Source organism: Coenobita brevimanus, chromosome 14, assembly GCF_032717465.1.
Source record: "Coenobita brevimanus isolate Jiangsu-jjx chromosome 14, ASM3271746v2, whole genome shotgun sequence".
NCBI classification, from domain to species: domain Eukaryota; kingdom Metazoa; phylum Arthropoda; class Malacostraca; order Decapoda; family Coenobitidae; genus Coenobita; species Coenobita brevimanus.
Window position 1 is genome coordinate 10367769 of NC_136967.1, and position 27602 is coordinate 10395370.

Below are 27602 nucleotides of genomic sequence, written 5' to 3' on the forward strand. Positions count from 1 at the left end.
CCTTACCACGAAATAGTGTCGTATTACTGTATTTATTTTTACTTTGAACTCTTTTCTTTATGACAAAGGAAGCACTAAAATTTGCTAACTGAATCAAAATCAGTTTGAAAAGAACCAACCTGCCTCCTCCTGCGACTGCAGCTGAGTTTTGCCGCCAAGAAAGTTCAGAGCTTGGCAATAACACATCGCAGCTGTGCTGCTATTACTGTTAAATATATTAAGTCACCAATTTGTCATGGCTAGTAATTTACCACAGTATCATAACCATATTGTAATTTTCCCTCTTTATTTCCTTAACCCCTTAACCGCGGGGCGTCACTTTCGTGACGCTTGGGAGCAAGGGATCATACCGCGGGGCGTCGCTTTTGTGATTCTGTGTTATTTTGAATTCATCCGGGCTTCCAAGTGGGGGCTTGTATCATCTATCAGTACTGCCAATGTCCAACACTAGTCAGCACTCCTAATCTCATCTGTACTCCCATCCATTGTTGACAATTTAGCCATTTCTCCCTGTTCTTGACTCCCCTCCCTACCCCCCCTCCATTACCCTGTCCTCTCACCTGCCCGGCTGTGCTACGCTAAGTAAATCTTCCCTGGAATTTTTCACTGATTTCATCCATTGAAATAAGCCCTATGCCCTCTTCTTATACCAAATAATATATACAAGAAAGAAATAAGGTAAGTGAGAGTGCCATACACCTGGAATTGGCTAATTATCACCTGACAACACCTCACGTGCACTCGTTCGCTAATTTTCGCTGTTTTTTTCCCCTTGAAATATGCTGTATAATCTATTTTCGTAATAAATATACATGTAAGGAGGGAAGGGAGAAGCCTAAGTGATATTTACATTCACCTGGAACTACGTAATTTATAATGTATTGTCTAGATTTCCTGCCAATCATTTCAGTGCTATACATAGCTGTTTCAAGAGCTAACATTGGTAGCACTGAATATCCCCTAAGTAGGCCTCTACCCCGGCCCTCCCTTATCAGTTTACTCTCATCTTCTGAAGTAGAGGTACGTCTGTTTCTTCTTGCTGACTTCAGGGACTTTGTCACCCCCATGGAAAGGGCCCTGTGACCTTTACCCCCTACTAAACCTCGTGTGGAAAGAGGTAAAGGGCTGACAATTGATAAAAGAGTGACTACGATCTTTCTATTGAGTAAAACAGTGCAAGTGGAATTGTAAATAATGTGTAAAGAGCAAGTGAAAGTAATGAATGTAAATATACGTGAACAATGGAAAATAGTTTTATAAGTTACTTCAAGTGACAGTGCATAACACAGTGTAAATAAAATAGAAATGTAAATAACGTAAATAAAATAGAGAACGTAAATAGAAATGTAAATGAGTAGCATTATAAGAATACGAGTATATACCCTAGGAGTAATGAAAGTGAAAGTTTCACTCTAGCATGTCTGAATACTATGAGTTATGAGAGTGAAGATGAAAGTGACATTCACTCTCAATGCTAGTATTACAGGACGAGAAAGTGAATGCTACGTATTTTACTGAAAGAAATTGAATCCCTACAGTGACAATAAACTAATACTACTGAAGGAAACTTATGGATAAAGACTGTAGATATATATAAGTGTTATATAGTAATAGAAATATAAAGTGTGAGGGGTTTTATGAATAATAAATGACAGTACCAAGAGCGAACTAGTGCCAGTGCGACGGTCAGACGCGCTTGTAATTTTCATTGCTTTCACAGTGGGTTTTTTTTTGGAGTATGGATCCCAAACTACTTGAAAATCATAGAGTAGTGTTTATAGTGTTAATATCTGGCTGTGGTAATCATATTACGGGTTGTCAGGAAGTGTAAAGTGGAGACTTCGTTACCCAACTTCTGAGGTCTCCACAAGTCCTACGGTAACTGACGAAGGCTCAACAAACATTCCAGGAGAAAGCTGAAGGTATGTGCCATAAGCATATTTAATTTTAATATTCTAGGACTAATAACTGATTTTTGGCAAATATTTTTTGAGAGTCTGTCGGAGCCCAAATAACCCCGCGGCACACGCAAAACATCGGTAAACATGCCCGCGGTGTAGGGATTAATATCAGAGGTTTGAATATAGAAGTAGGAAAAAGAAATGTCACTGGCTTCGCTTCGAAATGAGAAATCTCTTTCTACAGTATACACGTGAAGTCAGTGAAATCTTATAGCAGGAAAAGGGTTTTGTGTGTGTGTGTGGATACCATATTTAAGAAAAATGTCAAAACACTAAGTTCTTTGTAGAATGTGTACCTTTTTATTTTCATACAGGGAACTTTCGTTACTTTACAAACCTTTCAGGCCGATGACATTCCTTGGTACTTTTTTCCAACATCCTTTACTACAAAACATTTCCTAATTAAATGGAAAAGATATCATTGCAGTTAAGGGGTTAAGTAAAAGTTTTGTTGCTTCAATTAGCGAGAGCGCCTGACATGTTTACCCAACAGTGGCACAGCAAAGACTGGCTAAGAACTCCTACTTGGGCCAACGGGTGAGTGGGCGTGGCCAAGGGGGCGGGGCACAAGAGAAACTGGCCAACGCAACCGGTATAGTGATATAAATTTTCTTTTTTCTTTTTTTTTTTCTAATTCCCAGTAAGAATATTTGATTATTCTTATACCATTTTTTTGTGTTACGTTTTTTTTTTTTTCCCCTTAATTCCCAGTACAAATATTTAATTATTCTTATACCACTTTCTTTGCCAAAAGTTCATATTTTTGGGGTCAGACATTAGTCAAACATTCTGAGAGTCCTGGAAAGAGTAAAAATACAATAAATATTTCCCCTGTAACCTGTCTGAACTGTGTTGACAAGGTGTTTATATATTCCAAAATTTGCAAGAAATTAACCAAGTTTCTGACTCCACGTTAGAGGTAGCAGGGCCAGGAGTTAGGACTAGAACCTCTGACGAGTCTGACCTTCAGGCTTGATAACTGACTGCCTTAAACTTTATAACCACAGTGAAATTTCTTTACTTCTTCCTTAATTCTTGTTCTCATGACCATAATTTGATAATACTGCTTCAGCCCAAGGCTCAAGCTGTTATCAGTTTTTGTACAATGGACCTCTATGGTAAGTACAACAAAAGTAAATAAGATTTACATCAGGAAATGTTTACAGTTTACACTATTTATTTTTTTTTTCATAATTATCCTTTTATATCTCTGATTAGGGAAAAAGAAATAACAGTATGTAGAAGCCTGCTGCATAACTTGTATATTAATAAACAGGTTATTAAAATATAATTTGCTTGTATCATGTACAGTTAATTATATCAGTAGTTCAAATGGTTCTAATTCTGTTACATGTAAGCTTGACTGGCTTATGGAACTCTTATATAGTCCAGCTGTAGTACAGTGGTAGAGTGTGCATTTTGTACACGGGTGGACCAGGGTTCGCGCCCCGCCAGGGTAATAAACTTTGGGAGTGTTCACCCAGCCACGTACTGCATTGGCGGACACCAGGGGTGCTGTGGTTGAATTAGTGTCGCTTACTGTAAAGTATGCTTGCACCCAGTCGGCTTGCGCAGGCCGATTACACTTGGTTCACAGACTACATACACATCCAAAGCCACTCCAACACTACAATTACACTAACAAGCACTTCTCACCCTACATACAATCTCTACTACTAGACAGCCTAAGCCACTTGGTAGAGATACATTGGCTGTATCGTCCCAACTTCAGTCGGGATAGGCCGGTCCTGCAGTGGATCCTCAAACGGCTGCTGATGATGATGATGATGAGACAGCCCTAGCATGTACAGTATTCAATATGGATGGTAGGTGTTAGTGCTGAAGTGGTGACATGTGGAGATGTAGGAGGACTACTGGGACTTGGGAATAGGCCCTGAAGCCTTTGCCCAGAGTTGGGGGGGGGGGGGGAAGTAATCTTTAAAATAAATATTTTTGCCTATTTGAAAAAAAATAAAAATATATATATATTTTTCTAGTTTTTTTTAACAAAAAAGTTCTTTATTGAAAAAAATGAATGCCCTTTTTTTTTTTTTTTTTTTGCATCACTAATTATAACCTGACTCTCCAGAAATTACTCCACTTAAGGTACACAATAGATATTTAAAATCCATCCTAGACAATTTACCAACTAACAAAGCTTCAGGTCTAGATGGAATTCCTCCAATTGTTTTGAAAAAGTGTTCCCCTGAACTTGTTCCTGTTCTAGCTAAATTATTCAGACTATGCATATGTTCTTCATTCCCTGATTCTTGGAATGAAGCCAATATCCACTCAATCCCAATGAAAGGAAGTTCCTTTGACCCCTCTGATTACAGACCAATAGCTATCACGTCTTCTTATGGTAAAGTATTTGAGACTGTAATTAATAAGCACATTGTTAAACATCTTGAATCCAACAACTTTATTAGTGACAGACAGTATGGTTTTTGCCACGAAAGATCCACTGTTGATATACTCAGTCTCTTGACTCATACCATCCACCAGTCAACTGACCAACATGGAGAAATTCATGCAATAGCCATTGATATTGCTTTTGACAGAGTATGGCACTGTTCCTTGTAATCCAAACTCCCTTGCTATGGCCTATTATCTTTTGCTTTGCTGATTTCCTCATATCTCAGTGACAGAAAGATAAAAGTAGATGATGTATATTCCAATATCCACTCGAATAATGCCAGAGTGCCACAATGATCAGTCCTGCCTCCAACCCTATTTCTAATTCATGTTAATGATCTCATATCTATCATCCATAATCCCATTCACCCATATGCAGATGGCTCTAACACTTCACAGTTCATTCACACTTAAACACCCATTCACAAAGTTCAGTATCTCTAACTTACAATTCAATACAGTGATCTCCATATATCAAGGGTTGTCAAAGATTACTGAATGGGACCAAAAAAACATTGTTTCATTTAATGCTAGAAAAACCAGATACTGTATACAATTTACTAATAGGCAGATACTGTACTGCCTGATTTCTATATTACCTTCAATGTTATTAATATTCCTATCTCTAAATGTATTGAAATTCTCAGTGTTTCACTTTACAGTACCTTCTGCTGGGTCTCTCATGTTAGATCACTTGCTAACCACTTAAAAGGAACTTGGATTATTGTCCAGAGTCCGTAACTTCTTCACTGACGAGCAGCTAGCTATAATTTATGAGAATCATGTGGGCTCTTAGCTGGAATATTGCCCATCCTTGTGGAATGGATGTGTAGAGGTAGCACCAAAACAACCAGACAAAATTTAAAACAAGGGTGTTAGACTTATTAATAACCCTGCTATTACAAATGAACTACCTCCCCTTTAGGTAAGAAGGGATGTTGCCTCCCTTGTATTATTTTATGGATACTTTTATGGAAAGTGCTCAGATGAAGTTGCATTTCACTGTGCCACCTCTCCATGCCTTCCTCTGTGCTACACAGGCATCTGGTAATGCTCATGAGTGGACTGCCACACTGCCATATTGCGGAACTTCTGCCTATCAGAATTCTTTTATTCCCTGAACTGCATGTTTTTGGAACTCGCTTCCCCAGTGTGGTTTCTGCCCAACCTTCAACCTAAGGCTGTTCAAGTCCAACTGTTTCAGATTTTTTTATGAATGGAGGACACCTGTAGTCTGGTGTATGGATTATATTATTCATTTTCTTTTCCTTCCTCTGTTCTATATCTACAGTATATCTATCTATCTATATATAAAGCTAGCAGTCTAATGTAAAAATCCAAACTATTATGTTAATATACCCAAAACTTCTTAAGATATAATACTCTACAATACGACTATTTTCTTGCTAATTTTTGCAGTCTGGGCAAACTGCTTTACTTTAAAATTCTGGATCTCACTTAATATGCAGGATACTGCTATGATTTTTTCAGCATTTGCTCTTCAGTCATGTATGTGTAGGATCATAGTGCTGAATTTAAGATTATAGACTTTTTTGTCAAATTGGCAGGGGGGGCTAATTCAGGGAAATTTTGAAAATTTTTGTACGAACATGACTTTTTGAGACCACATATCTCAGAAAGTATCATTTGAAGATGTCTGAATCTTTTATTTAATAAACCTGGATAATAGTGAAGCACATTTAAGAAACCATTTTATTGGTATAATGAAAACTGTTACAATGGTGTCACCAATGAAAAATCACATAAATTACACTATTTCAGAAGGCATTTACTAAGGTATGAAATGGAGGACCAGCATAATGATTACATCATGAGATGGTTGAAATTTGTACCTAACAGTATACTAAAAATTGTTTTGGTTCCATGTGTCTTGATACTGGGGAAAAAGAAAAAAAATCCAAAGGTACAAATTAAGAGTACATCATCATTCGGACCTCTTTTCCCACCCTAGGGCAGGGTGAGGAGTAGCAACGTCCAGCCAACCCAAGTTTGCCCAATTCAATGGGCCACGCTTCCATTCATTCATCGTTCAAGTCCCCGGAATCCTAGCTCTATCTGATATGCCAAAATAAAACTTTCACCACATTCTGTAGCTTCACATAAACATATCCGACAGAGTCAATCCAAACGCCGTCATGTTAAAAAGAGGTGCCAAATCCCTAATCATGCACTTTTTCTCACAACATGCATCCAGCCAGCTCGATCTGTTGTTAGTCCCCTAGCGTCATCGCCTTCCATGACTCTCTTCCTCACACACTCATCCACCATATCCCTCCACCTTCTCCTTGGCCTACCTTGCCTTCTACCTCCTTCAAATTTGCTCAGATATACCTTTTTCACCACTCTGCTGTTATCCATGCTCTCCACATGACCATACCATCTAAGTACACTCTCTTCAATTCTGGTGTCCACGGACTTCGTCACTCCACATCTTTCACGAATCACATTATTTTGTATCCTATCCACTCTCTGTACTCTACATACATTCCTCAGCAGTCCTATCTCCACTGCTCTCACTCCTGACTTTTCATGCCACACCATAGCCTCATACCCATGTGTTAAAGCTGGCACCAACACTCCTTCATGTAAGTCTCGCGCAGCTCCAACACTTAAGTCTCTGTTTCTTATCAAGGCCTTCATAGCACCAGCTACTATCCTTCATTGTGTCACTCTACCTTCCACCTCTTTTGCACATTTTCCTCTATTTTCTGTCACTGTACCCAGGTATTTGAACTCTATCACCAATTCCAGTCTGTCCCCATTCACTGTAACATTACACTGGGAGTCACCTTCTCTCTCAATAACTATCACTGTACTCTTTTCTACATTCACTCTCAAGGCACGATGCTCACAGACTTATGCAAACCTCTGCACTAGTCTACCATGTTCCTGTCCAGTATTTGCAAGCAGCACTGCATCATCAGCATACAACAAATTTGAGATGTTCCATCCATCACCAATCATTACCAATGCCATACCTCTCTCCATTACTTGTGTTGTTACTTCTCTCATCATCCAATCCATATACATATTGAACAACTATTGGTACATTACACAACCTTGTCGCACGCAAACACTGACCGTGAACCATTCACTTAGATGCCCATTTACCCTTACACATGCCTCACTACCATCATAAAAACTCCTGACGGCACCTAGCAGCTTACCATCTACACTGTTCATGCACAAAACCTTCCACAATCCATCTCTGTCTACTTTGTTGTATGCTTTTTCCAGATCCATAAATGCCATAAACACCTTATAGTCCTTCTCACACGCCTTCTCCACTATCTGTATCACTGCACATATTTGCTCCACACATCCTCTGCCACTCCTAAAGCCACCCTGTCCATTTGGTAATTGTTACAGTTATGTTACATCATATCACCCTCCTTCAGATTTTTAAAAATTTGTCCTAAATCTACTTACAGAATATATACTCATAATGAATTACATGTTATCATAAATGTTACTGATTAATCTTTCCTCTTCTGCAGTTATTTGGCAATGCTTGCCATTTGTTGCAGACACCACTACCTTCAACACATGATACACTGGCACCCAACATTCATCAGGTCTCCCTGGCCAACTGCAGGCTTTGGATGGACCAAGAGGATAAAGGAAAGAAACCAGTATCTCATCATCATCTTCATGTACTTCCTTTCTGTTACTGAACCACCCATGATCATTATATTTACAGGATATGTAGGTACCAGGATTCATTGCTCTCACTGACTAAGTATGATGACTTGGCAATGGATTTCTTTGGACAACAACTGGTTGATTTCCCAACAAATCAAAAGTGACACCCTCATCTCCTGATACTTTCCCTGTCTAAGTGACACCCTCTTCTCTTGATACTTTCCCTGTCTAAATGACAGCCTCTTCTCCTGATATTTTCCCTGCCTGAATGTGGCAAGTTGAAACTGGTATAAACCAATCTGTTTCTTTTCCTACCCAAATAAAATGTAAAATTTTTACATTTCTTTCACTCCATAAGAGCAGGTCAGATGCTGATTATATATGACCTGATGTTGTTGCCTGAAGACTTGCTCTTGCTGCACACCGCTTGACTGTTCCACCAATGCCATTACAAGGTGATTTTCCATGGGAAGTAGCAAAAAAAAGCCACTCTGCTGCCAAACCAAAATCTTTCTGGTGATGCATGAGATTAGTTAGGTTTTTATGGTTCTTGTATTGAGACTCAGCAACATCACTGAAATATATCACTTTTGACAGTTTTGACAATGAGGGAATGGATTTTAAATATTCAAGTACCTCACACTGGAGGGCATAAACAGTAGCAGTATCACGCTTGAGACAATCATCGATTATGCATATGCTCTTACAAACTAATCTTTTCTCTCCATCCATTATATACTACAACAGGGTGCATTGTTCATTGACTGTTGTCCCAGTAAAAGCCTTGTGCTGTGTCTTGGATGATGAAAGAATAGCTCTTTCAAAATCCAATAGCATTATACACTGATCATCACCAAGATTCTCCTTAAGGCTGCAAAGATAAGAACTTTGATGTTTTGAGCTGTAATGATGTGAAACAAGCTTAGTTACTTTTTCAGTAAGTACTTCTATATACTCCTGGGGCTCAGCGCTATGTGATGATGGTGTGGTTCAATCTGTTACAACTCACTGTTTATAAGTAATACTATATATACTGTATATGTAATAGTACTGCATAAGTAAATTTTAGGACACATTTTTAAAAATCTGATGGACAGTGATATGGTGTAACATAACTGTAGCAATTACGAAATCTTGTTATTCTAATGTTTACTTTTGGACTTTTATTTTTTCTTTTCTTTTTTTTTTTTTCTTTTTTCAATATACGGACACATGGGACCACATAAATTTTTGGTACACTGTTAGATACAGAGTTCTGCTGTCTCATGACATAATCATTATGCTGATCCTCCTTGTCATTCCTCAGAATATGCCTTCTGAAATACTGTAGTGCATTTTTTTGTTTATTTTTTCTTATGTAATGCCACCCAGCGATGTATGAGGCTGGTCACTCTCATCTTAAATGTCAGGACCAACTTGCTTAGTCCTGAGCTTCTACGATTCTCATGGAGCAACACAGGATTAGATGATGATGTTCTGTATTTCTTTATATTTGTTTATTTATTTTTTGTCGATGTTTGGTGACACTATTGTAAAGGTTTTCATTTTGATAATAAAATCTTTTCTGAAATATGCCCTACTATTATCCAGGTATACTGAATAAAAATTTCAGACATCTTCAAATGATACTTCCTAAGATATGTGACCACAAAAAAAGTGATGTTTATGCAAAGTATGTTCAGAATTTCCCTGCACTGGCCTGCCTCCCAATTAACCCTTTGAGATTCCGAAGACACGTTGATGCATCATTTTAAGATACTTGTGTAAAATATTCACCATATGACGCATTTACATATCATAACAAAAAGACTCAGGCATGATGTCGTGGAATGCTTGCTCTGTGAGTGGCGGGCAGTAGTTTTGCAGTTTTGCATGGTTTAAGCCACATTTATATATCTTTTTTCCTTGCTGAATATTTTCTATGGTATGGTATAAAATTTTTGGTTTTCGCCTAACTTCACCTTGTTATTTTGACTTTTTATTTTCTTTGTTTTCCATTCTTGAAAATGCTGCGATAAAGTGCAATTATTTAGCTTCAAAATAACACCACAACCAGCATTCTGTCACAAAAAGTGTACTTACTCTGACCGATCCAAGAGAAAGATCAAGAAGTGATTATGCTGCCAAGACTCGTAAAAAATTGTGCATCTTTTTCCTTTCGCTTTACCATGCAATAAAATGCAGAAATAACCATATCCTATATACATTGTAAAGGTAATTTATTGTAGTTTTGCATGGTTTAGGCCAGATTTATATATCTTCATTAGGTTTTTTTGCTGAATATTTTTCTATGGCAAGGAATAAAATTTTTGGTTTTTGCCAGACGCCTCAATCCCGTCTGGGGTGGCCACAAACAAATCGCCTCCAAGTCGCCGTCCCCCGCCATTTCACTGCCCTGCTCCCAACTCACACCCCCCTCTCTCATATACCTCTCCACCCCATCCCTCCATCTCATCCTCGGCCTTCCCCTCCCTCTTCCCCCCTCCACCTCACTCACATACACTCTCTTCATCAGTCTTTCACCCTCCATCCTCTCCACATGGCCAAACCACCTCAGTGTGTTCCTCATAATGCTTCCTATCACATCCACATCAACACCACAACGCTCCTTCACATCCTCATTCGTCAGCCTGTCTCTCCATGTGACTCCACAGGCTCCTCTTAAATAACTCATTTCCACTGCTCTCACTCTTGACTTGTGTCCTTCCAACAACGTCTAAGCTTCACTTCCGTACATTAGAGTTGGTATCACAATACTGTCATGTAGTAACTTTTTCACTTCCATGCTCACTTCCCTGTTTCTTATCACTGCTTTCAAAGAACCTGCAACCTTTCTTCCCTGCTGCACCCTTTCAAGCACTTCAACCTCCAAATTTCCATCCTTACTCATCACACTACCCAAGCACTTCAATGTACTCACATTTTCCAATTCCTCACCATCCAACCTCGCTGTACATTCACTGACTTCACTTCTCTCAAAGACCATCACTTTGCTCTTCCCTACATTCACCTTTAGATTCCGTTTCTTACACACTTTCCCAAACTCATCCACCAAGCCTTGAAGCTCCCCTTCATCTTCACTCAACAACACAGTATCATCTGAAAACAACCATACAGGGAGTTTCCAAACACTATCCTCTCTCACCAGGGCCACTCCAACATCCACTACCCTACCTTGTACCTCTTTTATTACCCCATCCATGTACAGATTGAACAACCATGGAGACATGACACATCCCTGTTTCAACCCAACTTTCAAAGAGAAAAATTCACTTAGTTCACCATCCACACGCACTGCAGCCTTCGCACCATTGTACATACTCTTCACAGCATTCAACAACTTCTCATCTACTCCATATATTCTTAACACTTTCCACAATCCTTGTCTATCCACCCTGTCATATGCTTTCTCCAAATCCATGAAAGCCGCATACAACTTCTTTCCCTTCTCTAGAAACTTTTTTGGTTTTTGCCTATCTTCAAATTGTCATTTTCACTTTTTATTTTCTTTGTTTTCCATTTTTGAACATACTACGATAAAGTACAACTATTCAACTTCAAAATAACACCACAACCTGCATCGTATCATAAAAAGTGTATTTACACCGACCGATCAAAGAAAAAGATCACGAAGCGAATATGCGTCCGAGACTAAAAAAAATTGTGCATCGTTTTAATTTCACTTTACAGTGCAGTAGAATGCTAAAATAACCATAATCTACGTATCATTGTAAAGGTAATTTATTGTAGTTTTGCATGGTTTAAACCAGATATATATATCTTGTTTTTTTTTTTCCAAATACAGTATTTTTGTATGACAAGGTATAAAATTTTTAGTTTTTACTTCACTTCAACTCATAATTTTGACTCTTATTTTTCTTTGTTTTCTTTTCCCTTTTTGAACGTACTATGATAAAGTACAACTTTTCAGCTTTAAAATGACACCAAAACCAACATTCTGTAATTAGAAATGTATTTACACAGTGTGATCAAAGAATAATATTGTGGCATGAAGATGTAGGCCAGCGCGAGAGTGCCTGACTCTTGCACAGACATAATCTGCCCGGCCCAGAAACCTGACAGGTTTAAACTAAAATCTGTACATCCGTACCCCGATATCCGGCAGTATTGTGTACCAGTGGGAGTGTTCGGTCAGCGAGTATGTCAGACAGCGAAGCAATTCTACCCATATGATACTGAAGAAAAGCCAAAAATGCATTGCAGACCCAAACCCAAACTCTCATATACCTTACTCAATCAATAAAGGCTGACACAGAAACACCACTGGTAATGTTATTATCCTCATAAACAATACTACTGCTAAAAAATGGCACATCAAACATCACATGCAGGAGGGTAGGGTGGTGGGACATGCGGTGTTCAACACTGCTTCAGGGCAAGTAAACAGCCAGGCAGGCTGCTGGAAGTGCACCAAGCGGGGGTGGGGGAGGGTGTGGAGATGGAAAGGGAGACAAGCAGGGGTGAGGGAAGGAGACAAGGGGGGTGGGGGAGTGTGGGGGCATGGGAAAGGAGGTAAGAAAGCCAAACAGCCCTACTACCCACCCCCCCTGTCTTACTCATTCTCACTCATCACTCTCATTCACTCCCTCTCACTCACCACTATCATTCACTCATCACTCACCACTATCACTCAGTCTCACTCACTCACCATTATCACTCACTCACTCTCATTCACTCACCACACACACACACACATACAGGAAACAAGTGGGGGTGGAGGGTGGGGGGATGGAGAGGGAGACAACCAGGGGTGGGGGAAGGCAGGGGGACAGACAGAGACATACCTGGCAACCCTGAGTGTGGTGGGGGATGGAGAAGGAACAGGAGGGGAGAGGAGGGATGGGGTGGGGGGGCAGAAGAGAGGACGGGAGGACCAGAAGAGCCTCGTTTCAAACCTAGGGAGAGGCAGAGTGTTCGACTAGCAAGGCGACGAACGTTAAAATTGTTTGGATTGTGGGAATGTTCCCCTATTTCTTATGTTTGGTCTAGCGAAGCGCCGGATAACGGGGTATAGGTGTAATCTTAAAGTTAACACTGTGATCCTCCAGATACATGTCTGAAAAGCAAATGCTGAAAAAAATCATTGCAATGCCTGACATATTAAGGGAGGTACAAAATTTTAAACTAATGTAAAATTGGTCAAGACTGAAAAAAATAACCTAAATTTGGGGGGGGAGGACCTTTTTTTGAGAGTTGTATCTTAGAAACTATATGCTATATTTTCATAATATTTTGACTTTTTACGCATGAGTAATAGTACAATTGCAAAAAAAAAAGAAAAAAAAGCAGTTCTGAGATGACCATGCTAGGACCATTTGGTGATCTGCAGACTGCCATGTCACAATTCCTATATGAAATCAATCTGCTGGGAGATGAAACAAAGGGAAGAAAGATTAATATGAATGAGAGATGAGACCAGAGTCTACATCGGTGTAACAACAAGGATATTATAAATAATGAACTGTTCCATAACATCTTAATGGTTGAGGCACATTCAGAAGCTATCTTTTGGAAATGCCCAATATTTTCAGTCCACAGAAAGAAACCCTTACCAGTGGAAGGACTCACATAGGACTGGGATGAATAACGAGCAAGTGAACTGCATGTATAACACAGTCACTGAAGCCCTGAGGAACACAGTACATCACGATAAGGTGGAGGACTGAAAAAGTGTGGGAAAGGCATTGTACTGCAGAAGATCATTACTAAAATGTATACTGTGTAAGGGAACTTACATGTTAGTAATAACACTTACTTTTCAATAGCTGCCAGTGATGCTACAACAACAGCTGGTTGCTGATACTTAGTTTTAAATAACTTTGATTTGGGACCATTAAGACTGAGGTCTAACAGATCATATCCAAGAATACTTGATGCAGAGTCATACATTTCTTGAACATTTGGATATTTCAGTAATTCTTTCCCCATACCTGAAAATAAGCAACTATTTTAGAATTCAACCATTATTAGTTCAATATTATTATCATCCAAATAATTTTGCTCACCTGAAAAGATGGGGTCATCATGCTTTTCATAAAGATACAAACATACAAAACCCAAGCACACACTATTCATTTGGTTTTATCCTATACAGTATTCAACAGTGTTTGGAAGGTTACACATTCTAAACACATGAATATACTGTAATACCACTATGCAAAAGCATGAAACATTAATGGCATTATATCGCTAAACTTTAGAAACCAAATGTGTATCATTGGTGTTCAAACTTAACCTCTTCAATCTAATGATGTACTGTACTTTTTAAATTTATTCTTGCTGCTGCAAAGTGATCATATTCATTAAAGGAGACCACCCTGATGGTGAAAGGTTTAATGAGGCTTTTATCTAATCCCTCCAATTTAAACATTCTTCCTTAAGCAGACTAAATTGAAAGACATTCTTAGGCTGAAAATGTTAATATTATATAAATATAAGTGAACATTACACTGCAAACAATAAATAACCATGAAATAAAGGCACTGTTTTTGTTACCAGTCACAACCAACCTCAGCTACCAGGCACCTCAATATGTTTTTGTCCTGGCTGCATACCAATAAAATTAATTTATGGCATTACTGTACCACCATAATCTCAATTTGCTGTCTTACACAATTCAGTCTGAGGACATCTTTTCCACTTTATTCCTGCTAATGCCAGCTCATTTTATTCAGGCAAAGGAAGACTTTTCAACCTGGAGTCCAGGAGATGTTAAGTACAGCCTCCATAAATCCTTTCACAAAAAGATATCTTCTTTTGACTGAATAAAAAATTCTGGTGGTGGCCTCATGAAAACAAAACTACTGTACATCATTGGATTCAGAGGATCAACTGGGCCTTTTCAAGTTAGTGATGCATTATGTATTTACTTTAGTACTGCTGCTACCTGACAATTTTATTCAACTTTTGAGAGACCCTTCAAGTGATGGGTTAGATGAAGGCTACATCCTACCCCTTAGGTTCAAAATCTCTGAAAAGGTAAATTACATGATCCTTTGGTTATCATGCACCTGCTTATAGCAGTTTTTGTTCTCACTCCAAGATGAAATTCTGCACTCCCCGCCATTATCACGCATCTTTCAATTAAAAAAAACATCATTATCGCTAACCTGAGCTGGTTTCTGATGGCTTTGAGAGATTCAAAGATGAGGCCCTATTCAAGGAGCTATTCCCAGGTAGTGGAGACCTCTAACTCTCCAACCCCTAGCCTCAGAACCCCTTACCTCACGCCCATCTCAGGTCTCTATATGGCACGTGTTTCTTCATTTTCTATTAACCTAACCATGCCTATATGTTTCTGATTTTCACCATAATAGTATGTATGTATTTAGAGGGTCTAAAATTGTTGTAAAGGGGAAAAATTTAGATTTATGAATGCAGTGCCTTGTACCAATTAGGATAAATCTCACAGGTTCTGTGCCTTCATTACCGTGTAATTTCATTTTCACGCACAAGGTGTGGTACCAATTATGCATGAAAACCAAGGGATCACTGTACATCAAACTGTCTGGTGGTAGAAAGAAGAAAATGGAAAATACATCACTGGACTGACAAGAATAACAAACAACCATAATCAACATGTTCTTCTCATAATGCACGCATGAGCACACTCACAGATGCAAGCAGGCGGGCAAGCACATATTTGAACATATGCATGCATGCACAAGTGCACTCCCCCTCACAAACACACACACAGAACTGAGGGGGAGCTGATGCACTGAGCAACTTCATCCACATCTTGTGATTCTCATGAAAAATTTAGAATGCAGGAAGTCTTCAGTTGTATGCATTCTCTCTGCATTATGGTAAGAGGTAAGAAAAATTGTTGGGAAGGATTGCTAATATAAGCTGATTTGGCAAGGGGGACAGATAGATATGGGAGTGTGGGTGTGTTGGTTGTGAAGAAATGGGTGGAGTATGTTATGACTGTTATGAGAGTAAGCGACAGGATATTAGTAGTGAAAATTTTATTCTTACATGTTGGAACCACCTGCCTAGCCCCGGGCTCCTATGCTCCTCATGGGGCAATGTAGGATTGGATGATGGATGGATGAATGGATGGAATGATAATTGCAATTATCTCACCATATGCTCCACAGGCAGGCTTGGATGAGGTAGAGAAGGATAGATTTGGGATGGCTTAATACATGTAGTAGGTGGTATGGGGGATGATGAAATAGTGGTTTTGGGAGGGGACTTAAATGGTCATGTAGGTGAAGCAGCTCAAGGATATGAAGGAGTACATGGGGGATGTGCATATGGTACAAAAAATACAGAAAGGGAAAGGATACTCGAGTTTGGGGAGAATGAATATGATTGTGTGAACACACATTTTAGGAAAAGAGAGAGTGGGTTGATTACATACGAGTCAGGGGGAAACAGCAGTCAGATTATTTTCTGGTCAGGAGGGCTGATGGGAAGTTAGTGAGGGATGTTACAGGAAGCAAGGAGCATGTGCAGCAGCACAAACTGTTGATATATGACATGATGCTTAAAGAACGAGTGATGAAAAAAAGGACTTATGTACCAAGGAGGAAAATATGGAAGCTGGAAAACCAAGCAGTAAGGGATGCTTTCTATAGCGAAATGAGGAGAATGGTGGCTGAATGGGGAGCCATTGACGGAGGCATTAATGAACAGTACAGAGCCCTCAAGAACAACCTCTTGGGGGTTACTGATGGAGTATGTGGTTCGACAAGAGGCCCACCAAGACATAAAGTACTTTGGAAGGTGTAGAAGCTGCAGTTAAGGAGAAAAGAAGGCTTTTCCGGGAATGGAAGAAGGTTAGTAACAAGAAGGAATACTTGGCTGCCAAGCGTAGGGCTAGAAGAGAGGTATACAGAGCAACGTCTGAGTCACAGAGAGACTTTTACTTGATAACCTAAATCGTGTGGAAAGGAAGAATATGATATTTAAGGTGGCAAATCATGTGAAGAGGGATAATTGGGATATTATAGGTGAGAAATGTATGAAGAATGTTGACAGAAGGGTAGTGGTGAACAATGGGGATGTTAAAGATGCATGGAAAGAGCATTATAGCCGGTTGTTGAATGAGGAGTTTGATTGCGACAGGGAAGGTTTGGAGCCAGCAGATCCAGTTTTTGGCCCATGGCCATTGATTGACCCTACTACTGTGAGTAAGGCAACAGGAAGGATGCACGTGGGGAAGGCAGCAGGTGTGTCTGTGTTGACTGCTGAAATGCTGATGGCCTCAGGAGATATAGGAATGAGGTTAGTCACTGACCTGATAAGTATGATTATATTTGTCTTGTCCCAGATGCTTGGCTGAAGAGTGTAATTGTAAATACATACAAAAGGAAGGGTGATGCCCTGGAAAGAGGAAATTATAGAGGTATAAAGCATTTAGATCAGATAATGAAGGTAATGGTGAGAGTTCTAAAAGGTATTATTGGAGAGAGAGTGAGTATTGATGAGATGCAGTTTGGGTTTATGCCAAAAAGGGGGACCACTGATGCTATATTCATTGTTCAACAGCTTCAGTAAAAATATATAGGAAAGAAAAGGGAACTGTACTTTGTTTTTGTTGATTTGGAGAAGGTCTTTGACAGAGTCCCTAGAGAAATGGTGAAGTGGACAATGAGAAAGCTTGGGATTGAGCACCCAGGTAAGAGTGGATGGAGATTTCAGTGATGAGTTTTCGTGAAAGTTGGTGTGCATCAGGGGTCAGTTTTGAGTCCCTTGTTGTTTATCATGATACTTGAAGCCCTCTCACATGACTTCAGAAATGGACTCCTGTGGGAGATGTTGTATGCTGATGATTTGGTGTTGATTGCAGAGAATGAAAGGGAGGCGAAGGAAAGATTTAGAAAGTGAAGAGATGGTATCGGGCACAAAGGCGTAAGAGCAAATGCAAATAACACAAAAGTGATGATTTCTAGGGTTGGTGGTGGTACTGTCAGAGAAGAGGGAGACTGGCCATGTGCAATTTGCCACAAGGGCATGGGATGTAATTCCATCTTGTGCAGTGTTTGTGATAAGTGGGTGCATAATAAATGTAGTGGTATTAGAGGTAGACTGTGAGATAATGCTGATTTTGTGTGTGCGGTGTGTCGGGGAATCAGGTGGAGATTGTCAGGCATGAAAGAACTGAACTTGCTGGTGAGTCTCTTGAGTGTGTGGAAGAGTTTTGTTATTTGGAAGAAATGTTATGTGCTGAAGGTGTGGCTAGGGTGTGAAGTGGTTGGAAGAAATTCAGGGAGCTGTTGCCTCTCCCGACACTGAGAGGGCTGTCCCAGCGTGCTAAGGAGTCTTTGTATGCAGCATGTGTTAGGAGTGTAATATTAGTATATAATGAGACCTGAACAGTAAAGGAAGAGGATATTCGCAGGTTCAAACGTACAGAAATGACAATGATTAGGTGAATGTGCAGTGCATCCCTGCATGCAAGGCCTGGGGGGGCTGGGTTTACGATGGAAGAGTTGAGAGGTAGGATGAGATTTGAGTGTATTGGTGTTGTGATGAGGAGAGGTAGATTGAGGAGGGTTGGGTATGTCGAGAGGATGGGGGATGATAACTGGGTGCAGAAAGTGAAAGGTGTGAATGTTGGGGCTGGGGTTGAGAGGGGTAGACCGAAAAAGACGTGGGATGAGGTCATTAAGTGTGACCTCCGGGTTAAGGGACTGAACAGGAAGGCTGCCATAGATCAAGCAGCATGGAGAGCCGCCATTAGGTGACCAAGGCCGATGCATGGAAGCACATTGGAGCCTTCAAAAATGAAATAAAACATACAGTACTGTATAACTCTATGCAGCAAAACAAAAATAAATCTGGTTAGCTCAGTTTTACTATATTTACAGTATCAATATGACCTTATTTCTCAATTATTTCTAGAGGGGAGTCATATTGTTTGTTTTGTTTCGTTTATAAAGGTTCCAACACTGATGCATCTGTCGGTCTTGGTTGCCTAATGGCAGCTCTCCATGCTGCTCAATCTCTGGCAGCCTCCCTGTTCAGTCCCTTACCATCAGGTCACACTCTATGACATCATCTCAGGCCTTTTTCAGTCAGCCTCTCGCAACCCTACCCCCAACATTCATACCTCTCACTTTTTGCTCCCAAATGTCATCCCCAATCCTTTCCACATGCCCAAACCATCTCAATTTACCTCTCCTCATCACAGTACCAATACACTCCAGTCTCATCCTTCCTCTTAACTCTTCCATCATAAACCTAGACTCTCCACCCCACAAGCCTCGCATTCAAGGACGCACTGCATATCCACCTAATCATTGTCATTTCTGTATGTTTGAGCCTGCGATTATCCTCTTCCTTTACCGCCCAGGTCTCACTACCATACAGCATTACACTCCTAACACATGCCACATACAAAGATCCCTTAGCACAGAGAAAGAGCCCTCTCAATGCCAGGAAAGGCAACAGCTCCCTCAACTCCTTCCAACCACTCCTCACTCTAGCCGCAGAGCTAGCTCCAGCACCACCTCCAGCACATAACATGTCTCCCAAATAAGAAAACTCTTCCACACACTCTAGAGATTCACCAGCAAGATCAATCCTATCACTCCTGACAATCTCTACATGCTCTTCTCGACTCAACGCACACATGAAATCAGCCTTCTCTCGCAGTCTACCTCCATTACCACCACATCTCTTATACACCCACTTATTACAAACACTGCAGGAAATGGAATTACTTCCCTTGCCCTTGTGGCAAACCGCACATGACCATTCTCCCCCTTCTTTGACAATACTGCCACAAACCCTAGATACCATCACATTTGTTTTATCCGCATTTACTCTCAAGCCCTTTTGCCCCATACCATCTCTCCACTTCCTAATCTTTCCTCGGCCTCCCTTTCATTCTCTGCAATCAACACAAAATCACTGGTATATAACATCTCCTATGGGAGTCCATTTCTGAAGTCATGTGAGAGGGCTTCAAGCACCATGATATACAGTAAGGAGCTCAAGACTGACTCCTGATGCACATCAACATCACAGAAAATTCATCATTCATATCTCCATTCATTCTCACCTGGGTGCAAGCATCCACATACATGATAGGGTAGTGCTTTTAAAATTATTTTATTATTATTATTTTTTTTATAGGTCATCATCATCACCATCCTGGCCTCCTTTCCCAACCTAGGGCAGGGTGAGGAAAAAAATGTTCCACTCCAGCTAAAAACACTTGCAGAAAAATTTGAACCCTCTATAGTAGCCGCAGCGAGAAATGAACGCTGTGGTGGGGCAGCCGGGATGACCGGGGATTCCCCCACTGTAGCCATATCCACATGTCACCGACCATCGGCCACCGCTGCAGCCCCGCTCCATGATCCTTACCCTGTGTCTCTGGCTTTCTCTTTCTCTCTCGGTTTCTATATAAACTGCTGTATTTCCGAAACTAATTATGAAATTATTATGACTTTTGTTCCACACCACCTTTGAGGTAAAAATCAAGGAGAGTTTTCTGTATAAAGGTTTCCCCCCCCTCCTAAATGTGGCATATGAGCGGGGGAGTGCGGCCTTGCCGATACCTCCGCCTGACCTATAATTATACACTCGCCAGAACTGACCTGCCCTCAGACAAGGGGGGGGGGGAAACCTTTATACAGAAAACTCTCCTTGATTTTTACCTCAGTGGTGGTGTGGAACAAAAGTCATAATAATTTCATAATTAGTTTTGGAAATACACCAGTTTATATAGAAACCGAGAAAGAAAGAGAAAGCCAGAGACACAGGGTAAGGATCATGGAGCGGGGCTGCAGCGGTGGCCGATGGTCGGTGACATCCTACCTCTATGGTCGGTGACATGTGGATATGGCTACAGTGGGGGAATCCCAGGTCATCCCGGCTGCCCCACCACAGCGTTCATTTCTCGCTGCGGCTACTATAGTTTAATATTTACAAGTAGATCAACCATCACAATGAATAAAAAAAAAATTAGGTAACAAAAATGCAGAAACAGTATGTATACAGTTTCCTTATTGTTATGTAACATGCTTACGGTAACTGCTTAAGCTGATATTGTACCTATGTTTATCAACAGTTTGTCACATATATGTCTTAAAGGATGTAGAAATGCAACAAAATCAGTATAGTCCACAGAGTCCAATCAATGCCTGTCTCTTGCTGTCTGGGTAAAACTGCCAGTGCTGCTCAATGATTTGTTATAAGAACTGAAGTTGTGATTTGTATTTTGTCAAAAGGCCACTGTACTCTTGAATCAGAGCTATGCCATGCTCAGCATGATCATTTGCCACTTTGATGGCGTGGACAGTCTTTGCGGTTTCCTGGAAGTCAAGTCTTCCTGTCTCCCACATGTCTGGGTCAACTTCGAGAAATGTGTCTGGAAGCTCCATCATTTCAACCAGAGTCACACTCTTGAGACTGAGACGAAATCTTCAAGGGTCTGGTCCCTGAATGAATTTAAATTGATGCTGATTCGTTTTGTATGACCCTGGTCAATTTCATCATCCTTTTTCATGGTGCTCACCATCAGCCTCTTCGTTGAAGTACTTACTTGGCTGTCAAATAGGGCCAATCCAACTAGTTCCAGTGACAGATACCACAAGTGATTGAAAAGCTTCTGTGCTGTAGCCTTTGATATTGCTGGGTTGATTGTGGTACAGTTCATAAGTGATTTCAACAGCAGGATGTCGTTGTATGGAGCATTGGCTACTGGGGTTTATCCAAACCATCATAATAAACACATACTGTACTGCAAAAACACTCACTAAGTCCCTTCTCCTTTTTCAGTTTCAGGGTGAACTGGCCATGAAACATCCAGATCTTCAGGGAATAAATAATTTTAGAACTCCATCGAGATGGTGCATGGCCCCAGGTGCCATGAATAGGACTTCTCTTGCTGGAACAGCACCGAGAAAGACAATGACCAATTCTAAAAATTCCCTATAGTCATCTCTTGGCTGGTTCTCTTCCTGAACCTTCCAGAATCTGGAAGAGAACCAGCCAAGAGATTCTTTAAAGATCTGGATGCTTCATGGCCAATTCACCCCCACACAAACAGGAAAAGGGACTCCAAGAAGTTTGTGTTTTTGCAGCGCATGTTTATCTAATGGCTTGGATAATGGCTCCCTTAGCAGCCAAGGCTCCATACAACAACTTCCTGCTGTTGAAATCACTTGTGAATTGCACCACAATCAACCCTGTAATATCAAAGGCTATAGCACGGAAGTTTTCTAATCACTTGTGGTACCTGTCACTGGAACTAGTTCGACTGGCAATATTTGACAGTCAAGTACAGTATGTACTTCAACAAAGAGGTTGATGGTAAGCACCATGAAAAAGCATGAAGAAATTGGCCAGGGTCATACAAAACAAATCAGTGCCAATTTAAATTTATTCAAGGGCCACACCCTTGAAGATTTTGTCTTGGTCATGAGTATGACTGTTTGAAATGATGGAGTTTCCACACACATTTCTCAAAGTCGATCCAGACATGTGGGAGACAAGGGAAGACTTCCAGGAAGCTGCAAAGGTTGTCTGTGCCATCAAAGTGGTGACTGACCATGCTTAATGTGGCATTACTCTGATTCAAGAATTCAGTGGCCTTTTGAAAAAGGATGAGTCTCAACTTCAGTTATTACAAATCACTGAGCAGCACCGGCAGCTTTCTAAGGACAGCAAGAGGCTGACACTGATTGGACCCTATGGAGTACACTGATATTGTTGCATTTCTATAGCCTTTAAGACATGCATGTGACAAACTGCTGAGGAACATAAATAACAACTTAAGCAACTGAGCATGTTACACATGATTAAAAAAAGAAAAAAAAAAAAAAGATACAATTTGTTTGTATATTTCTGTTAACAAATTTTTTATTTTGTATTCTTTCTGATGATTTAGCTACCTATATATATTAAACTAGAAGGTTCAAACTTTTTTGCAAATGTTTGCAGCTGAAGTGGAACATTTTTACAGGGTAAGACCTATAAAAAAAAAAAAAAAAAATCTTTTAAGCTCCACTCTAATGCACAGCCATAACCACTCTAACCAGCCCTCCTCGAACCTAAGCTTTTTCATCGCCCATTTCACCACCTCCCTACGAACCCTGTCAAAGGTCTTCTCCAAATCAACAACAGCAAGTACAGAGCAAATTTCTTTCCTATATATTTTTCCTAAAGCTGTCAAACAATGAATATGGCATCAGTGGTCCCTTTGCCCGGCAAAAACCCAAACTGAATCTCATCAATATTCATTAGTGGTCCCTTTACCTGGCATAAACCCAAATTACATTTCATCAATATTCACTCTTTCTCTAATCATACCTTCTAGAACTTTCTTCACTGCCTTCATTATCTGGTCCAGAAGTTTTATGCCTCCATTATTTCCTTTTTCCAGGGCATCACCCATCCCCTGGTACACATTTACAATCACACTCTTCAGCCAGTCATCTAGGACAACACACTCATATATAATCATATTTATCAAACCAGTAACTAACCCCACTCCTGCATCTCCTGAGGCCTTCAGCATTTTAGCAGCCAACCCAGACACACCTGCCATGTTCCCCACCTGCATCCTGCCTATTGCCCTGCTCACAGCAGCAGCATCAATCAAAGGCCAAGGGCCAAACTCTGGATATGCTGACTCCAAACCTTCCCTGTTCCAAACTCCTCATTCAGCAACCGGTTACAATGCTCTCTCCAGGTGTCTTTAATCTCCTTACTGTTCACCACTACCTTTCCTTCAGCATTCTTCACACACTGTTCACCTATGATATCCCTGTTTTCTTTCTTCACCTGATTTTCCACCTTAAACATCAGGTTCATCCTTTCAACTCTATATAGGTTTTCCAGTAAAAGTCTCTGAGACTCAGATTTTACCCTGTATACCTCTCTTCTAGCCCTACGTTTGGCAGCCAAGTATTCCTCTTTCTTACAACCCCTTTTCCATTCCTGAAGAAGTCTTCTCTTCTCCTTAACTGCAGATTCTACACCCTCATCTCACCACCATGTTACTTTATGTCTTGGGGGGTCCCTTGTCCATCCACACACTGAATCAGCAACTCTCAGGAGAACATTCTTGAGAGCTCTGTGCTGTTCATTAACACTTGTCAACAGCTCCCTGTTCAGGCACCACTCTACTCATCACACTACGGAAAGCATCCCTTACTGTTTGGTTTTTCAACATCCATATTTTCCTCCTAGGTGCAGAGGTTCTCTTCTTTACCACCCGCTCCTTAAGCACCACGTCACATATCAGTAATTTGTGTTGCTGCACACACTCTTTGCTCCCTATAACTTTAACATCTCTCACTAACCTCCTATCATCCCTGGTGAGAAGGAAATAGTCTACCTGGCTACAGCTTCCCCCAGACTCATATGTAACCAACCTACTCTCTCTTTTCATAAAATACATGTTGCACACAATCAAGTTCATTGCCTTCCCAAACTAGAGTATCCTTTCCCCTCGCACATTCCTCAAACCATTTGTGAATCCCCTTTATACCCCTTCATGTCCCTGAGCTGCTTCACCTATATGACAATTTAAGTCCCCTCCCAAGACTAAAATCCTATCATCCCCCATACCACTTTCCATATGTATTAAGTCATCCCAGAATCTATCTTTTTCTTCATCATCCATGCCAGCTTGTGAAGCATACACCGATATAAATGAAATTGTGGGCCTATCAAACAAAATTTTCACTATTGTGATCCTTTCATTCACTCTCATTACATTTATGACATACTCCACTCATTTTTCCTTAACCAGCACACCCACACCACCACCACAATATCCAACTTCCCTGACAAAATACAGTATCTTATACAGTATTGACAATTCCTTCCAGCTATCATTTTGGATGATCCTCCCCTATACCTAATCTCCTGCACACAGCCAACATCCACCCACCTCCTACTCATTGCCTTGACCACTTCTCTCGCTCTATCGTTCAAACTACCCACACTCCAAGATGCCACTCTGATCTCCTTGGGTGATTCAGTATCATCAGGCTTATGCTTTTTCTAATTTTTTGTCATGTCATAAAAATACACAGATGAGAGAGACTACAGGCCCCATCCACCTGCACAGTCCCAAGTCCAGGCACGGGACCTGGGAGTCTTAGCCCACCAGCCATGATCAGTGGCTGTGGCAGTGGCCTCGAAGCACTCTGTCAGAACAGGTATAGGGACACCCTCCAAGCATGCCTTGGCACTTTAACTGCCTCATCATTAAACACCCACTGATAGGGCAGTTTCCTGGGAGACTACTCCCAGGTTTGGGCCCCTATCTACAGGGCGGCAATGGAAGTCTGGGAACCGCAGTGCCCTGTGCCCTCCAGTACAGATCTGAGCCCCATCCCATCCCAGTCCCCGAAACTGTGCTGGTGAAGCCTGTGTCACGCTTCCCTTCAATAGGTCCACCACTAGGTAGTGGGGGCATTGACCACATGCCCTTGCTGGTGTCAACCCCTATGGCATAGCGGGGTATGTTGTATGATATGTTAAAAGCATGCAGGGTAGTGCATGAGATAGTTAGAGAAAAGCATCTGGGAGAGTATGCTGATCAACTCTCCATGTTAGTGTCACAATGAAAAGGTCAGCAAAGGGGGACGGTCAGGATATTCTGATGGCTAGTGAAACAGGAGCTCCAGCTCTCCCTGTCACAAGCATTCCCATTCCCCTTGGGAGTACCATCCTGACTGGCTGGTGCTACAGCCAATTCCCTACAACAAGTGTAAATAATATGAGGCGCTATCCAAAATTTCCCAGACTAATGATATCCATCACCATCATCCAATCCTACATTGCCCCACGAGGAATGTAGGAGCCTGGGGCTAGGCAGCTGGTCCCGACATATAAGATGAGAGTGACCAGCCTCACTCATCCCTGAGTGCATTACATGGGCAATCAACCCCAACCACCCCTTGGATATAAACCTTCACTGGCTCAATCTGACTGTAGCGCAATAATTACCGACTAAACCACCAGGTGCCGAAATCTGGTTATATGGTTGCCACCCAGCATAGTAAATGGTTTCCTGGTGTAAGGGAAACCATTTGGCTTGTCACTCAGTGTAGAGTCACCCACAGGCAGAAGGAAGAGGAAAGAATGAAGGAAAGAAAGACAGAGGATGGAGTGTAAAGTCATCCGTAGGCAGAAGGACAAGGGAAGAATGAAGGAAAGAAAGACAGAAGAGGATGGAAGGAAAGAAAGATGGAGGAGAGGAAAGGGCAGACACCTGATAGCAGCACTACATCGAGTGACTGGATGGCGAGCACTCCCACCTACCACAAACTAATGATACACAGAAATGAAAAAAACATAGCTCCAACTGGCCATCATCACCCTCAAAGTAGTTCCCTTGCACACTGATACATCAGTCCCAGCAATTCCTCCACGGATGGAACGCTCCCTGGAAGTCCTTTTCAATGAGAGTGCCGAGCACCACCTGCTATTCCTATTGGATGTCCTCAGTGATATCAAAACAACACCCTTTCAGCTTGATATTCATTTTGGGGAACAGAAAGAAGTAACAGGGGGCCAAATTCGGCAAGTAACGAGGGTGGGGGACGATAACCATGTTGTTCTTGGCCAAAAACTGCTGGGTGTTGAGTGCATTGTGAGCCAAGGCGTCATGGTGATGCAGCTAGTTGTTGTCTCGCCAGAAGACAGGGCGGCGCCTACTCACATCTTCATGCAGTCGCTGCAAAACATCACAGAAGAAGTTGGAATTGACAGTTTAGCCAGCCGAGACAAATCCTCCGTGCACAATCCCCTTGATGTCAAAGAAAATGATCTGCATGCTCCTGACATTGCCTTTCACCTGTCTGGCCTTTTGGGGTCTTAGTGAGGCTATCCGATCAAGAGACTGCTCACCAAACACTTGATGCATATTCACTGTTCCTTTTTTATATCCATCTTGAAAACCTCCTCATAATATGTGCACAACAGCAAACAAATGAATGTCACTAAATCCCACGTCCATCTAGCTCTGCGCCGCATAGCACACTGACTCACAATGCCACCTAGAGGCGCACTGCACTACTAGAAGCCTTTTAGACATTGTGATCTCAGACTGGAATATTTTGGATAGCACCTTGTAATCTGATGAACAGTGCAGCCTCATTTTATGACGCCTCATTATGAGATAAATCACTACAATAATTAAAAAGTTATATCCTGTCTCAGTACAACATTAAAAAATTAATTGTGATTTCGCTACAACGATATTTTTTACGTCTACCTCCAAAGATATCATGTGGATGCGGTGACGCACGCAAGCCAAAATTGCCGCCCAGTGCTTTCATTGGCTGTGATCCTTGCCTTTCATTCTATTTTGTGCATGAAAGGCCACTGAAACACCACTGTTATTGGCAAATAACAGTACATGTGCTTACCAAACCATGCAGTGTGCAATATTAAGTAATGTGCTGCTTTTCTGTGTGTAAAATACTGAAACTTGTGACCTGGAAATTGTATCAACCTTATGTAACTATCATCCCCTTTATGGGCCTCTACTGACTGAGCCAAGATGCCCACCCAGTGTTTACACTGGCTGTGATTGCTGCCTTTCATTCTATTTTGTACATGAAT

At 41.1% G+C, this 27602-nt stretch overlaps 1 protein-coding gene across 3 annotated transcripts in view; it reads right to left on the reverse strand.

The window, feature by feature from the left end:
• The window catches only part of beg (malonyl-CoA-acyl carrier protein transacylase beg), a 96162-nt gene that overhangs the window by 32525 nt on the left and 36035 nt on the right, over positions 1-27602 (reverse strand). For 2 of the 3 annotated variants that reach the window (XM_080287295.1, XM_080287291.1), the window contains one exon: positions 13816-13990. The exons of the other annotated variant lie outside the window; for it this stretch is intronic. In XM_080287295.1, the coding sequence (XP_080143421.1) occupies positions 13816-13990 (175 nt within the window). The remainder of the gene's footprint in view (positions 1-13815; positions 13991-27602) is intronic. 3 annotated transcript variants of the gene reach the window in all.